We start from the raw sequence: 16,762 nt of genomic DNA on the forward strand, positions 1-16,762 counted from the left end.
ATTAGACATTTGCATACCTTTTATGTCTCGGTGAATTTTCTTTTCAGAATGCAGATAGTCCAGACCTTTCAAAATCTCCTTTAGCATGGTGGCAATCTGGAACTCATCAAATGGGCCAGCTCGGAGCTTCGAAGAAAAGTACACAATATACACACATAAAAGTCTGGAACAACAAACTTCACATTCAATATTATCTTTGAAATAAGGGAATCACTTTGATATGTGCAGCAGTTCGCTTATTAGATCAATATTTAAACAAACATAGAGAAAATGTAAAAGGCAGGGAAGCAAGTAAAAATCAAGTCAAAGGGATGAAACTGTTTCTACCTGATTAGATTTAATCTTAAAAGATAATACAAGCACTCCAGATCCTGAAGTTCTTAAATATTCACATGGAAGATATACAAATATGCTTAAATCATGCTAGAATTCACCTTCTTTTTCAAATAGGAAATAAAGAAATCAGCTACTTACAGTTCGGCATCTTCCATTGAGAAGTTATTAAAAATTTATGCTGAAGTGAGTCTCGATCACACAGCCCATAAGATTTCCACAGTAACCCAATATGATCATATTATATAGGTGAGCTGAAGCACAGTTCTTGAAATTTATGTGATTCAATAATATTATAAAGCAGAAGGCTGCTTGAGAATCAAATTAAAATTTTTGCATGGAATATCATAATTAAAACTACTCATACTCTCATTGTAGAAAAATGATCAAATTGCAGAGGTTTCCCATACAAATGTAACACATTTCCCTTTCTTTCCCCTTCCCTGTATGAAAGCCAATAGTTCCAACTGGAATACAAGGAAAGCAATGATTAGATTTCAGGAGGAGAACTTGTAATGGAATATCTGAAAAATCTCTCTTTAAAATAAATGGTTATTTAAAAATTCTGGTACCGCCTCATAAAACACAAACAGTGGACTGTACAATATTATTACAGGAAAGGGTGGGGATCCAAAGTCAGAACTGAGGTAGGGTTCTGTTTGCTAAAAGGAGGAAAGAGGTGGTGAAAATCAAACACTGCCCATTCTGCCTCACACTGGGAGGGATTCACAGCTCTTTGGCACCTTGTGTATTTCATCTTTCATGAATGCCATATTTATTCTGAATAAAGGGCACTTTCATGTAGAAATTTAACAGCTTAAAATAGAACCCATACTTCTGCCTCACCATTGAATATTAACTGTGGTCTGGATACATAGTATACTCCAGGGAGTCCTTACTTCAATGGGTGCCTTTCCCTGGGAACATTAGCTAGTTACTTTCAGGTCTACCAACTTCCGCCCCAAGAGTTTCTACTTAAGTAGCAATGATGAAAGTAATTGTAAAAGGCAAAAAATGGGATAATATTTTACTTATTACTGGAAATGAAATTCTGAGATACTACCAACTAAATAAATAAAAGATGAATATCATAGTAAGATTATTACTATCACTGATCTCATCATGAAAATATTGCAAACTCAGTAGGTATAGCCTCACTTTCTTAATAGGGTAGAATTCATTAAAAAAAGGTACTATTAATTTTTTATTTAATCTCTGTGAGATACACAGTTACAAGATTGCTCATGATTGGGTTTCAGTCATTCAATGTTCCAGTACCCATCGGTACTATGTTCATTCTTAAAGACTTCTTAAAATAGTCTTGCTAAGTCAGTATAACTCTAGTATACATTTTTATTTAAAGAAAAACAAATGTTTATACTTCTATAGGTCTATTCAGAGTCTCCCTTCAAAATTTAACTCTTTGCTGTTACTAAATTTTACATATGTAGGATTTATCTATTTCATGTAAATATTTTTTTTTCTTTTTGGGTCACACCTGGTGATGCACAGGGGTTACTCCTGGCTCATGCACTCAGGAATCACTCCTGGCGGTGCTCAGGGGACCATATGGGATGCTGGAAATAGAACCTGGGTCAACCGCATGCAAGGCAAATGCCCTACCCACTGTGCATTCGCTCCAGCCCACTTCATGTAAATCTTAAACTGTATTAGAACAGAATTATTCATATTAATTTTTAGCATTTATGTAATCTCATCAACGGCCAAGATCCAGAGCCTATAAAACAAAGTTCCCGGAAGAGAGAAATGCAGAAATTCGCACAGCAGAGTCTGCCAAACTACCCGTGGCATATTCGATATGCCCAAAACAGTAACAATAATGGGCCTCATTCCCCTGACCCTGAATGTTACAGGAACGAATGGAGATATTACTAGCACTCGTTCGAGCAAATCAATGAGCAACAGGACACCAGTAATACAATGATTACCTATACAATACTTAATTTTTTTTACTTATCAGTTTATCATTGCTTTACAATTTTGTGGAATTTCAGGTAGACTGCTCCATTCACCTATGTCTATAGGTGTCATCTTGTCCAAAAAAAATAAATAAAAGAGAGAACCATCCCAAATAAGAGATTAAATATATGTGTGTGTGTTTATAGTAAAGGAACAATAAGTGGTCAAAATTATCAGAATTGAAGATTTTGTCTATAGAACTGAGTTCAGGGGCTGGAGCAACAGTACAGTGGTTAGGCATATGCTTTGCATGCATCTGACCTGGATTCAATCCCTAGCATCCCGTATGGTCCCCCAAGCTCCACCTGGAGTGATCCCTGAGCACAGAATAAGGAGTAAGCCCCGAGCACTCCTGGGTGTACTCAGCAGTAAGACCAAAAACAAGCAAAAAAGAAATATGGCCGGGTCTCATTCCCCTGAGCCTGAAAGAGCCCACTGGAAATGCGGCACCACTGGAAAGGATGAATAAAGACAGGCTTCTAAAATCTCAGGGCTAGGACGAATGGAGACGTTACTGAGAACACTCGAGAAATTCAATGATCAATGGGATGATGATGATGATGATGATGATGATGGCCTGATAAAACTGAGTTTACATGGGAGCAGGGTGGTCCTTGGGACACTGGTGGAACAAAGAGAGCTCTTTGGTGGTAAGTGTGGTGGTAGAATGACATATCCATGAAAAGTATGATTAACAGTATTATAATTTCCAGTACCTCAATGAAAATGGTAAAAAAAAAATGCAAAGGCAGTCTTAAGTATCCACTACCTTTCATGGCATTTTTATGCTTAAGTTTCAAATTCAGTAAAAGTAAAGTATCAGTTGACGTGGATGCTAGACACAGGAGGGTGGGGAAGAGATTTCATGACAGGAGAAAAGGTATGATAGTATAGTTGGTATATTCTGGGTGACTGTTAGGAAACTGTCACAAATCTTGTGGTTAAAAATGTTTCTTTAGGGGCAGGCGCGATAGCACAGCAGGTAGGGCATTTGCCTTGCACGCAGCCGACTCGGGTTCAATTCCCAGCATCCCATATGGTCCCCCGAGCACCGCCAGGAGTAATTTCTGAGTGCATGAGCCAGGAGTAACCCCTGTGCATTACCGGGTGTGACCCAAGAAGCAAAAAAATAAATGGTTCTTTAGATGTGTCGACAAGGTTGAGAAAAGAAGCTGGGGGAAGAAGTTGGAAAGACAATGCAGGTAAAGTAGGTGAAAGTGATTTTATTGGTATGTGTTTTGTTTGGAGGCATACCTGCCTGTGCTGAGTCTACTCCTAGCTCTGTAGTCAGGGATCACACCTGGTGGAGTCTGGGTGTGACACCAGATGAGGTGTCAGAGATTGAACCCTCTCCAGAGAGTAAAGTAGTACCCTGAAAGTGATTGTATTTCCAATGCAGTATGCTCCTACCCCTGTTTGGGGGCCACAATTGATGGTGCTTAGGGGCTACTCCTGCTCTGTGTCCAAGGCAAATGGAAACAAGAGGTTGCTAATACAAAAGCACAGCATTTGGTCTTTCAAAAACTACATGCACATGAACTTTGGGGCTTTTCCACACTCTCCTTTGACTGATAGCAGCATGTTATGTTATGCCTTCTCTTACAGGTAGTACTTTGATTTCAACTTTTTAATTGATGCTCATGTTTCATTCTATTTACAATGTTATATGAGTTTTCGTTGTAGCTCACAGCAATTTCTTTAGGAGAGACGGCCTAAAAATTTAAATAATGTGCAATATGCTCAAAGTTTTCACATGTGAATTTTTTCAAGAAACTGAGGGAGGGGCTAGAGCTACAGTACAGTAAGTAAGGAGCTTGCCCAGAATACTGCCAACACGAGTTTGATTCTCAGCATCCCATATGGTTCCCCCAAGCCCACCAGAAGTGATCCCTGAGTGCAGAGACAGGAGTAAGACCTGAGTAGCCCAAAACTGAAAACAAAACAAAAAATACTGTGAGAGAATCTTCAAGAATAGAAGAGAATCTTGGAGGAATACTCTATAATGTTGACACAAATTGTACATCATGATCATAGTCTATAATTGATCCACTACTTTGTTCCGCTTTGTTTTTAAATGACATTCAACTAGAGGTGGTGGCTGCTCCTGGCTTGGTACTCAGGGGTTGCTTGTGCTTGAAGGACCATGTGGTGCTGGGAATTGAACCCAGGATCCCATACGTGCAAGGCAGATGATCTTCCACAGTCCCAGCCAAGGATACTACTTTAAAGTGTTAATTCACTCTGCTCAGTATTCGTCTTGTTTTCTCTCATTTTGTTTTCTGGTTACAACTGTCATCCTCTAAGCTTAATTCTTTCATCAATCTACCGAGCAATAGCATTCATTTGTAAGAACTACACCTGGAGAAGAAATAGTACTATTTCCCTATCATTTGCTCTCTTGAAAAAGTCCAGTGAAATGAAGTTCATAATTAAATCACAATATTATTGAATTTTCTAGCTAGAAAAAACTAGACAGATTATGAGTCCAATTGATTTAATTAACATTTAAGGAAATTAAGCCAGAGAATTAAAATGGTTTGACAAATATCAGCCGGTCAACCAGGGCAGCAATTTAGGTGCCTTTTTTTTAGATTCTAGATTTTGTCTTATTTGAATTTTTGGGCCACATCTAGCAATGCTTGGGAACTACTTCAGGTAGTGCTGGGAGGACCATCCAGTGCCAGAGATCAAACTACGGTCAGTGGCACACAAGGCAAGTGCCTTACCCCCGTACAATCGTTTCAGCCCAGACCTCTTGACTTTTTAGCCAGTAGTGCTTACAACATTTTAACTTATTGACTTTATATTCATTGTATTTGTTCTCTTGAAGATGACAATAACAGTAGGAGGTAAGATCTTGCAATTGTTTTATTCAGAGATTTTACAACACTGACCAAACCACTGCTGAGGGATATTGGTTGCATTAATGAGGATTAGGCTCTGTTCAATGCTTGTTTAACATTTCTATCAGTGATTCTGATGAAAGGAGTGGACTAGCTTAGTTAATTACTACAAAACAGGGAAGAGCCATAGTGAGCACCTTAGGGGACCAGATATGGCAACTATGATTACCATTTACTATGATTACCATTACATTTGCAAAGGACTGCAAATATTTAAAAAGTAGAAGGAGGATCATAGAACAATTTTCAGGTGTCTTGCAGCACTAATGAATAAACTATTGTATAATAAAACTGTGACAAGACAAAATAGAAATGAGATCATTTAACTTCAAGTAGGGAATGGTATAAGACTTGGTATTGATGAAGGATTATTATATAAAAAACACCAGTTGTGGTCTCTCACTAGAGAGGAAAGACAAAGGAAAAAATGAACTCAAGATTTAGGATCGAATTAGATTAGACACAAGAAAGGATTACCTAACTCAGCAACAGATTAAAATGAGATGAATTTTAGAAGGAGATAAAGCTCTCCTTCATGTTTAATTACTGATTCTTTAGAATGGTCTGGCTCTCTCTAAAAGAAAAAATCAACAGCAGTCATTTTTATTCATAGAACTGTTTGAAATTTGTGAGGAATTATCAGTTAGGATGAAATATTTTAAAAATATTTAATCACTTTTCAGTTAGGAAAGCTTTGCTCCACTAAAAAGAAAAAGAATTAAAACATTACTGGATTATCTCAATCATAAAACATCGTATTTTTAGAAACAGCAAACTATAATTTCAAAGACAGAAACATACTGATAAAAGATAAGTCATACAATATTAAAGATGTAATAAAACTTAAAATAATTTACTGCAACATGATTGTATTATAAGAAATCCAAGTCCAAGGAATTATGTATTGGGTAGCGTCAAAAAATTTAGTTGCAAATAGAGCCAGCTCTGTTACCTCAATCTTTCAAAGGCCAGGCCAGGGGGTGCATCATTAGAAAATGTTACCTCTAGTATTCATATTTAAATTTTTGTTTGTTTGGGGCCCACACCTGACATTGCTCAAAGCTCACTCCAGGCTCAGCCCTCAGGAGTTGCATTGCAGGAGATAAAATTGGGTTGGCCATGCACAAGGCAATCATCTTAACTCCTATACTATCTCTGGACCAACTTTTAATCTAAATGGAATTTCATTTTAATAAAAACTTTAAGGTGAAAACTGTAATATTGGCAGACTCATACTAAGGTGAGATATAACAACCACTGTTTCTCAAAAACATTTTATATAGGAACACATCTTCATTGGATGAAACTTTTGCTGTGAACTGTAAGATTTTAGTTTCCTGATCCTGACTCAACGAAATGGTGGTAACAGTAACAAATTATTGAAACAATCAAAGATGTCATTACATCTCAACTGACCTATAAGGGGTAGAAAGAGTACTAAGAACTGGCTTAGTAGGTCTAGTTAGTCAGAATTCAAACATAAATTCCAATGACAGTTATCTGAACTGGATTTTTTTTCTTTATGTTAGGGATAAAAATGAAAGGCGAAACACTAAATTGACAGTAATTGTCACACACCCATTCTTAACCTGGGAGGAATCATTTTACTAAGAAATTTGCATTTCTTGTCTACTCGAATAATCTCAATTACATTCTCAATCCTGGAATACATCTAAATCTACGTAATGGTAGTGATCTTAAAGAGAGATTAATTTGACCATATTGACTAACACAACCATTGACTTGTATCCAAATCCACTGCTTACTCCAATTAGAAGGTGAAGTAAAGGGGCTGGAGTGATAGCACAGCAGGTAGGGCATTTGCCTTGCAGGTGGCTGACCCAGGTTCGAATCCCAGCATTCCGTATGGTCCCCTGAGCACTGCCAGGAGTGATTCCTGAGTGCATGACCAGGTGTAACCCCAAAAATAAAAATAGGTAAAGTAGGGACTGGAGCGATAGCACAGCAAGTAGGGCGTTTGCCTTGCACACAGTCGACCTGGGTTCAGTTCCCAGCATCCTATATAGTCCCCTGAGCACCACCAGGAGTAATTCCTGAGTAGAGAGCCAGGAGTAACCCCTGGGCATCGCCGGTGTGACCCCCCCCGAAAAAAGAAAAAAAAATAGGTGAAGTAAAACTACACTACGGTGACTACGGTGTGTATATATGTGTGTCTGTGTGTGTGTGTCTGTGCATCTGTAAATATCTTAAATACTTACAAGATCCAGTGCTGAACCACCACCCAGGTATTCCATTATTATCCATAATTTGGAACCCTATAAAAGCCACAAAACAATATTATAAACATGAGTCAAATAGTGCATTAAAATAAAGTGTTGAATCACAAACATAATAATGTATTGATTCTAAAATACAGGTTCAAATTTGTATATCTGAAAACAAGTATATATTTTCCTTCTGAAATTCCAAATAAAAGTTCTAAATCTGTGCACACACATGCTATTTAGTTGATAATATAGTTAAATAATAATTATTTGTTATTAGTGAACCATTTATAAAACCCAGAAAAAATTCATAGTTTTAATGAATTTTTTTTAATTATCATGAATGATAATTCTGAAAGGACAGCTAAAGAATAAGGAGGTAAAAGAGTCTTGGAAGAACTTTGAATGGAGCTTCTGGTTACTTCCCATGTGATTTGAGAGTTTGAGGATAATTGGATATTTTGCCTTACTTTAGTTTTTGTTTGTTTCAGTATATTTTACTACTTTTGCCAGCCAAGATTAAAGAACATTTTTGGTACACATATAGAACCTAGCCCCACTGTTCCAGTACCTCTAGGAAACACTCCAATATAGGATACAAAAGAGAATTTTTTTGTAGGCCTCCAGAGTTGACATAGAAATGGAATGGATGGGATTAGTATAATTGCAAGTAGCCAAGCTATGTTCCAAAGGTCAATTTTTAATTATGGTGGTTGAAATTTTGAAAGCAAACATTTCCCCATAAAAATAATGTCTAGATTATTTCTGTGTATGTCTGGAGTAGTCCCCCTGGAAAGACAATTTAATGCGAAGATACTCATAGCATAGAAAGAAGAGTACCAGAGAAACTATTTGTTCCATGTTTCTAGGGGAAGCAATGTTGCTAAGGGAAAAATATATTCAGTATTGTGCTTCAACTTGAGATGCCAGAAACACATTTCTCACCTTTATAGCCCTAGCTGTGGCATGATGATTCTCAAGCTACTGCTGGTAGCCCTCAAACTTTGAAATCCCTAGGAAGTAGTCTGAAGCTCCATTCAAAATTTTCAAGTGCCTCTATGGGGCAGGGGCTTTATCATGGTAGAGAAAGGACTCCAGGAATATGATGATGAATATTTAGGTGACAATATAGCAAGGCAACTGGAATATGGCATCACTGTCACTGTATCACTGTCATCCTGTTGCTCATCAATTTGCTCGAGCGGGCACCAGTAACATCTCCATTGTGAGACTTGTTGTTACTGTTTTTGGCATATGGAATACGCCACAGGTAGCTTGCCAGGGTCTGCTGTGCAGGCAGAATATTCTCAGTAGCTTGCTGGGCTCTCTGAGAGGGGCAGAGGAATCGAACCTGGGTTGTCCACATGCAAGGCAAACGCCCTACCAGCTGTGCTATGGCTCCAGCCCATAGGGCTAAGAAACACAGAGAAATGACTCTGTTAAAGGGGGGGGGAGGATTACTGTGGTTCTTGGTGGTGGAATATGTGCACTGGTGAAGGGATGAGTGTTCGAGCATTGTGTAACTGAGACTTAAGCCTGAAAGCTTTGTAACTTTCCACATGGTGACTCAATAAGAAAAAAAAATTACCATGAAAAGACTCCTTTCTTTCATCATATTGATGGTATATAATGGAGGTTCCCAAGCCTATTTGGCCTACTGCCCCCTTTCTCAGGAAAATATATTGTATCACTCAGTTACTTTGTACCTGAGGCTACTAGTGCCTCCCCTAGCCCCACTGTTCCAGTACCTCTAGGAAACGCTCCAATATAGGAAACTTAAGAAATTGTATTATTTGCAGGATATAAAGAAACATAGTAAGAGATTAATGCCCAAAGATAATAAAAATGAAGAGCAGGAGAGGTGGTCCTTTGTAAGAAGCTTGCCACAGTGAGGGGAGAGGGGTTTGGACAGGGAAGGTACCACTATGACAATGATAGTGATAAATGGTCACTCTGGATGAGAATTGGGCATTAAAAGTAGGTAAAATGATATACATGATACCCTTTTAGTAGCAGTATTGCAAACCACTGTAGCACTGTTGTCTGGTTGTTCATTGATTTGCTCGAGCGGGCACTAGTAACGTCTCCATTGTGAGACTTGTTACTGTTTTTGGCATATCGAATACGCCATGGGTAACTTGCCAGGCTCTGCCGTGTGGGCGCAATACTCTTGGTAGCTTGCCGGGCTCTCTGAGAGGGGCAGAGGAAACGAACCTGGGTTGGTCGCGTGCAAGGCAAACGCCCTACCCACTGTGCTATCGCTCCAGTCAAATCACAGTAGATCACAGTAACTAGAAAAGGAAAAAAGTGCCTGCCATAGGGGCAAGCTGGAGACGGAAAGGAAACTGGGGAGAACTGGTGGAGGGAAGCAGACACAGGTAAAGGGATTGTTGTTTGAACACTGCATGCCTGAAACTCAATCAGGAATAACTCTGTGACTTTGTAATTAGCTGTGATTCAATCAATAAATTAAAAAAAAACAGCAAGAGAAGAAAGAAAACAAAAGAGGAAAGGAAAATGCCTGCTCTTCAAAACTGACTTCTGCTCTCCATCACAGTGGGCTAGCTTGAACTGAAGAAGAAGCTAACAGTCTTTGCTAGGAATAGAGTTTACTGTAGGAAAAAAGAGGAAACCAATCCCTACAATAGTGGAGAGGGGAGAGGAGTTACGAAATCAGTTAATGTCAACTTATTTTGCATGTATAAATTCAGTACTTAGAACCCAAGAACTGTGAACCTGCCGCATGGCCTGAGCATTTTTTTCTTATGCCATCCATTTGTTTTTTGTAAGTAATGAGTCCAGAATGTTCCCCCCTCGCATGATATTGAAAAGAAAAAAATTTTAAATCTTTTACAACCTGTTTATCTCATTTTCACATCATACATCAAAGGGTTGTGATTTAAAATATTTATAGTACTCACACAACTCAATCACAAAATAGCAAACCACTTCATTTAAAAAATGGGCAAATAATATAACTTGACACTTCTCCAAAGAAGACACATGAAAAACTGCTTAACATCACTCATTTCAGGGAAGGGCATGAACAAAGCAACTGTTTTCCAAGTATAAAACTATATGTGTATTTTGCAGGATACCAATCTTAAGACAGAAACCTACCAACTCTCAGTTCTTCACTAAGAATTATTCATGGAAAGCTTTCAGTGCTACGAAAGTTACGACTAAGCTACTTCTTGATTGAAAGTGAACCTTCCTCCTAGCAAGTAACCTATTCACAGGAACTAGATCTCTTTTAATAGCCAGGGAACCAGAAGTGCCTGATAGAGCTTTTTGGACCACTTCCTATAGCTACTTCTGTAGAAAAGACTCAGACGTTGACCATAGGTCTCATGGTCAAAAGATTGCAAGGTTGGGGTCGAAGCAATAGTAGAGAGGGTAGGGCGTTTGCCTTACATGCGGCAGACCCAGGTTCAATCCCCGGCATCACATATGGTATCCCCAGGACCACCAAGAGCAATTCCTGAGTGCAGAGCCAGGAGTAACCCCTGAACATCACTGGGTGTGACCCAAAAAGCCAAAATAAAAAAGATTGCCAGGTTGGAGAAGGACAAACCATTCAAAGGGATGAGTGCAGCTTTGCATGTGCAAGGACACAGAATCTATGATCTCCCCTAAAAACCCTTGTGAATGACCATCAAGCACAGAGCTTGGAATAGCCCGTGAGCACCACCTGATGTGGTCCTAGAAGAAACAAGACATGGCTAGGTAAGCCTGGAGAGTGAAACAAGGCTTGAGAGGGCATAAACTATAGCTGTAAGCTAGAGGGGATCCTCCTTGCACAATGGAGATGAACCCACAGAAGCTCTTCTTTCTGGAGCTGTGTCTGCACCACTCACAACCAAAATCTAAACCCAAAACTTAGATATTCTATTTGCATATTTGTGGGGATACAATTTCTATTTTTCATTCAAATTTGTTTGGGCTTTAAAAAGAAAAAAGTATCTATGGTTGCTTATAAATAATTTTAAATAGGGGTCAGAAAGATAGTACAGTGGGTAAGGCCCTTGACTTGCATATGGCCAATCCAGGTCCAATCCCCGACATCCCATATGAACCCTGAGCACTGTAAGGAGTGATCCCTGTCTGCAGAGCTAGTAGTAACCGCTGAGCATAGCCAGGTGTGCCTCCCCCCAAATAATAATTTTAAATGCTTTAGAAAGTGAATATGAAAAGAGCTTGTAACTGTAAACCATAACTACACATCTGGTACACATAAGCATAGAAAATCCCAAAGAACAAAAGTGTGCTTCTCTAGTTATAAAATCATCCACGTATGTGAACAGTGGGTCAAAAGAGTAAGATTCATGTCCTGTATGAGCCTGGGCTGCCAGTTGGGGGTTAAGAAATGACGCTCTACTTCAATATTCAGAGGGACTGAAGAAATAAGCCTAGTGTTAACAAATTAGTGATGCCTGAGTATCAACTCTATTGTTATAATGTTTTTGAACCTTACAGTTTGCAAATGAAGGCGATATCTGTCCAAAGGGCACGGGAAGTGCTATTGTGAAACTCAAAATTCATTTGTGCACAGAAAATATATTTTAAATACTCATGCTATGCATTTCAGAGACCATAATCATTATCAAAATTAAGTGGCCTATGATGCCAGTTAAGCAACCAATCAAGTAACAGAAGCCAGTCACCAAAGGTCAAATGTGTAATTCCATTTATAAGAGGAACTGAGTGTAATAAAATCTGGAGACAGAAAGTAAAATGGTGAATACCAAGGACTGTATCGAGGAGGAAATGGGGAAGCTTCCAAGTGTATGAATTTCAGCTGAAGATTATGAGAAATTCTGGAAATGGATGGTGGTAACGACACAGCAGTGTACCACAAGCTACAGAACTATAACTAAAATATAGTGAAATGGTTAATTTTAAGATGAATATCCACTGCCACTGTCCTCCTGTTGCTCATCGATTTGCTTGAGCGGGCACCAGTAACATCTCCATTGTGAGACTTGTTGTTACTGTTTTTGGCATATCGAATACGCCACAGGGAGCTTGCCAGGCTCTGCCATGGGGACAGGATACTCTCGGTAGCCCGCCAGGCTCTCCAAGAGGGGCAGAGGAATCGAATCGAACCCGGCTCGGCTGCATGCAAGGCAAACACCCTACCCGCTATGCTATCCCTTCAGCCTAGGGATGGAGTGATAGCATAGCGTGGAGGGCATCTGCCTTGCATACGACCAACCTGGGTTCGATTCCCAGCATCCCATATGGTCCCCCGAGGACTGCCAGGAGTAATTCCTGAGTGCATGACCCAGGAGTAACCCCTGTACTCCAGGTGTGGCCCAAAAAGAAAAAAATGGATATCCACACTGAAAGAAAATAACATGGAAAAACTTTGTGAGTTTCTAGCCACCCTGGTTGTGTTCGGGGCTTACAATACCCATTTTCAACATAAAACAGAACAGTCTATTTCCAATAGGCCTTATTTAATATTTAAGTCAGTTTCCTAAAATAGCTTATCTGTTATGGATGCCTAAATATAGCAAGTATTCAGGTTTGCTCTCAAGTATGTCTGGAATTACCAGGATTCAATCCAGAAAGAGTAAACCAGAATGAGCTAACGGCAATATGTATAAACACCAGCACTACCACCACCACCAAATCCCTAGAGCTGCCTATAGTTAAGTCTACTACGGGAATCAGGAGGGGAATCTAAAACTACTGAAATTAAATGGCCACTCATAGGACTCAGCAAAGAATCTGATCCACTGAAGAAGTGTTTGAAGTAAGGAAAAAAATACAACACAGAGAACTTCAAAAAATGTGTATATAGTAAATGAGTCATGGAAAACACGGTGAAACTGAATAGAAATGACCACATCTTCTTGGAAGTTCTTCCTTCGTACAACTCCATCCATAAAGGACAGAGGTGCCTATTTGCTTATTTGCACCTGTATCAGGTTCATACTCAATCAGATAATCTGCACCATTTCAGTGTAGTATGTATCACGAGCTTTGCAATGGTGGGAGAGATGTTCATTTTTACATCTCCACCACTGACTATAGTAGATGACACAAAGTGACTATATGGCTATTTAATGATTCATTCTATGGTGCATTCATCTAATTCATGTGACCTGAGAATAATTCAGGCTTTGTAAAAAGGCAGTGAAATCAATAATGAAGTTCTACATTATATTAACTAATATAGATTATCCTAGGTTTATTTATTTGGTCAGCAAATCATACAAAGAGAGAATTATATTTATCTCCTTTTTTGGGGGGAGACCTCCCAAGCAGTGCTCAGGAGGCCCAAGGAGCGCCACTGACAATTATCAATCAACCAAGCCAGTGGTTTCCTGCAAGGGACTGAGGATGTGACACTACTTGGGCCCTGCAGGGTTGATGACACCCATGCCACCTCTGTGGTGCTAGGGGTGTCTAGAACCATTCCTGGTGGCGCTCGTGGGCCTTCAAGGCTGCATCTAGAGATGCTCCACTGCCAGGGATTAGATACAGGTTGGGCACCAGCCTGGCATGTACTAGTGTACTATCTTCCAGTGCAGAGAGCATTCATTTTTTTAGAGCAACAGAAAATGCTTTATTAATTGTTTGCTGGGGAAGACTTGGCTCTTTTATTCCCTGATGCCTCCATTTCTATTTTTCAAAAAAAATTTTTATTAGTGAATCACTGTGGGGTACAGTTACACACTTACAAACTTTCGTGCTTGCATTTCAGTCATAAAATGATCGAGTACCATGAGCATTCATTTTTATGCGTGTCAATAGCAGCTTGGTAAGTTATAAACAAATCACTTTTGACCTACTGAGAAACCAAAAAAAATCAGAAAGCCCTGAGAACACTGGTGAGGTATGTTGACACTGGTGATGGGGTTGTTACTGGAACACTGATGTCTAAAACTCAACTATGAATAACTTTGTGAGTTGTGGTGCTTTAATAAAATAAAATAAAATAAAATCTTTTTAAAAGCCACCAATGAACAATAAACCCTCCCCCATCCCTATAATCCCCCCAAAGTGAAGGATCTAAAAAATGCCATCTTTAAAAAAGTTCAAAGGCAATAAAATACTTGAAAACAGTTTAAACTCTAACCTAAGATCCATCTCCTAGTCACTTATTCTTAACATTTCAAGAGAAATGAGCTCTGCTTTCCAACTCAAGAATCCAAAAACACTTGAGTTTTACTCAAGAGTTGTGCAGTAAGAATCTCTAGCTGCCAGAACTCTACATATTCTCTAAATTCTATATCCACAGAAACAAAATCAAACTTTGCAGGGTGAAGGGTGGGACACCAAATTATTCCATTTAATTTCGTTTCAAAAAAGATATAACATGTGCTCAGTGATGTAAAACCCGAGGACAGCTGAACTACACTTGGCTACAATGAGCTCATGACCTAGAGGGCAAGAGCATAAACAAACACCGTAACTCAATGGAATAAGTGACATACTTATATAACTCATCAATTCTGAGATTGAGACAGACTGGACCATGGAGAATAATGTGTGAAATCTCGTGAGGAGAGCTCTTTCCTGACAAAGGATATGTCTCAAAGACCAGCTGCATTTCTGTTCCTCCATCAACCCAAAAGTTCAGGTGTGGAAAAAATGGTGCAACTGAGTACTGGGATGCATTCAGGATACAGCTGCTAAATCTAAAAACAGTCAATTTGGCACCATAAATGGAACTGGATTCTGCCTGGAGGCCAAAGACTGCCAAATCCTAATTTAATACAGTACCTTCAAAAAAATAGAATTTTTGAAAAGAGAAAACATAATGAAAATACCTTATGACTTAAACAATACAGCATACACATTACCTTTAAATATGATCCATAGTATTTTGTTACATATGAGCTGTCACACTGACTCAGAACAGTTATTTCTTGTTGAATGTCTTCAATTTCATCTTCTGCTTCCTCGAGATCTATGATTTTAATAGCAACCACTTGCTGGGTACGGTTATCAATTCCCTTGAAAACTTCTCCAAAAGATCCTTTTCCAATGCGTTCCAATTTTGTGAACAATTCTTCTGGGTCAGCAATATTATTCTAAGGTGTTGGGGAGATAAAAAATAAAGAAAACAAATGTTTTGCATCAGTTCTTTTTTTTAAGGAAGGAAAATAAACCATATAAGACAATACACATTTTACGAATATAGAAACTTCCCTAGATTCTCCACATGTGCTTCGTTTGAGCAACTGTAGTCCCAAATAACCAGCCAGTTCTTACTCTACTGTCGTCACCCAAAGTAACTAATACCAGACAGACAATGTCTCTGACTCTGTCAAAGGCCTGGATGCTTTTTAGAATAGAGCAACTGTTTAATCATGGGAGACTAACTTGGAGAAAGAAAAAAGAACATTGATAACTTTCAGTTTGCACTTATCGCCTTCTGTTGTGGGACTGAAATGTCTCCTGAAAAATCCCAATTTTCTAACAGGAGAGAATGATGAAATTTTCATTAGCATAACCTCACCGCCCTGGCTACCTGAGGACTCGTGATCCCTATTTGGCACATAATACCAAAGCTCTAGCATTCCTTCATCATTTTGCCTGATTCTTCGACAAAGTAAGCATCTCAAGTTTTTCTTGAAACAGATTTACTTTCATAATTATTGTTTATTATTGTTACCATTTTGGTTTTGAAATTTGAGGCTCTTTGTGTTCCTGAAGCGAAGAGACGCCATTGGGCTACACTAGCACGCGACAGGCACTAATGGAGACGTGACTGGCTCCCACTTGAGCAAACCGATGAACAATGGGATGACAAGTGATACAAGTGATTTGGGTTTTGAGATCACCAACAGTGGTTTTTCGGGGATCTTTTGTGGTATGAGGAATTCAAACTGGGGTTGACCACTTGCAAGGCCAGTGCCTTACCTCCTACACTATAAGGCCATCCTTTCTGCTAGAGAAAAGTCAAGGAAATAAACAGAAAACATACAAAGTAACTCAATGGGGAAAAAACCCCACTAAACATACATAAAGAAGTTGGTTTGTTCTATTTTTCACATTTCTCTCCTTCATAGATTTTAAGAAAATCAACTCAAGCCTGTTTCTTCTTTACACGAATCAAATAGTTTATTTTTTAAAAATTAAAATTTTCAAGTCTTTTCTCTCTCTGCTACAAAATTACAATTTACTGCTGCATCTGTATTAATGCTGTTGTCTCAGAACTGTGGCACAGGTAGGAGCTCAAAGTTCTGTAGTAGCAGATGGGCAGAACAGCTAAACCTAATTTCATATGGAGTTACCATGAATGGTTGTTGGTTTGTACATTCCCCACAAAAATGAGGCTGTAAAAATCAAAACGTCATAAATCCA

The 16,762-nt window shown here is 38.9% G+C and overlaps 1 protein-coding gene across 1 annotated transcript in view; it reads right to left on the minus strand.

The window, feature by feature from the left end:
- Positions 1–16,762, minus strand: part of STK26 (serine/threonine kinase 26) — a 55,434-nt gene that overhangs the window by 9,319 nt on the left and 29,353 nt on the right. The window contains exons 3-5 of the mRNA XM_004606368.3: positions 15,256–15,486; positions 7,436–7,492; positions 18–126 (exon numbers count right to left, since the gene is read on the minus strand). Of these exons, the coding sequence (XP_004606425.1) occupies positions 18–126; positions 7,436–7,492; positions 15,256–15,486 (397 nt within the window). The remainder of the gene's footprint in view (positions 1–17; positions 127–7,435; positions 7,493–15,255; positions 15,487–16,762) is intronic.

The sequence above is a fragment of the Sorex araneus genome, chromosome X (genome assembly GCF_027595985.1).
Source record: "Sorex araneus isolate mSorAra2 chromosome X, mSorAra2.pri, whole genome shotgun sequence".
Classification (NCBI taxonomy): Eukaryota; Metazoa; Chordata; class Mammalia; order Eulipotyphla; family Soricidae; genus Sorex; species Sorex araneus.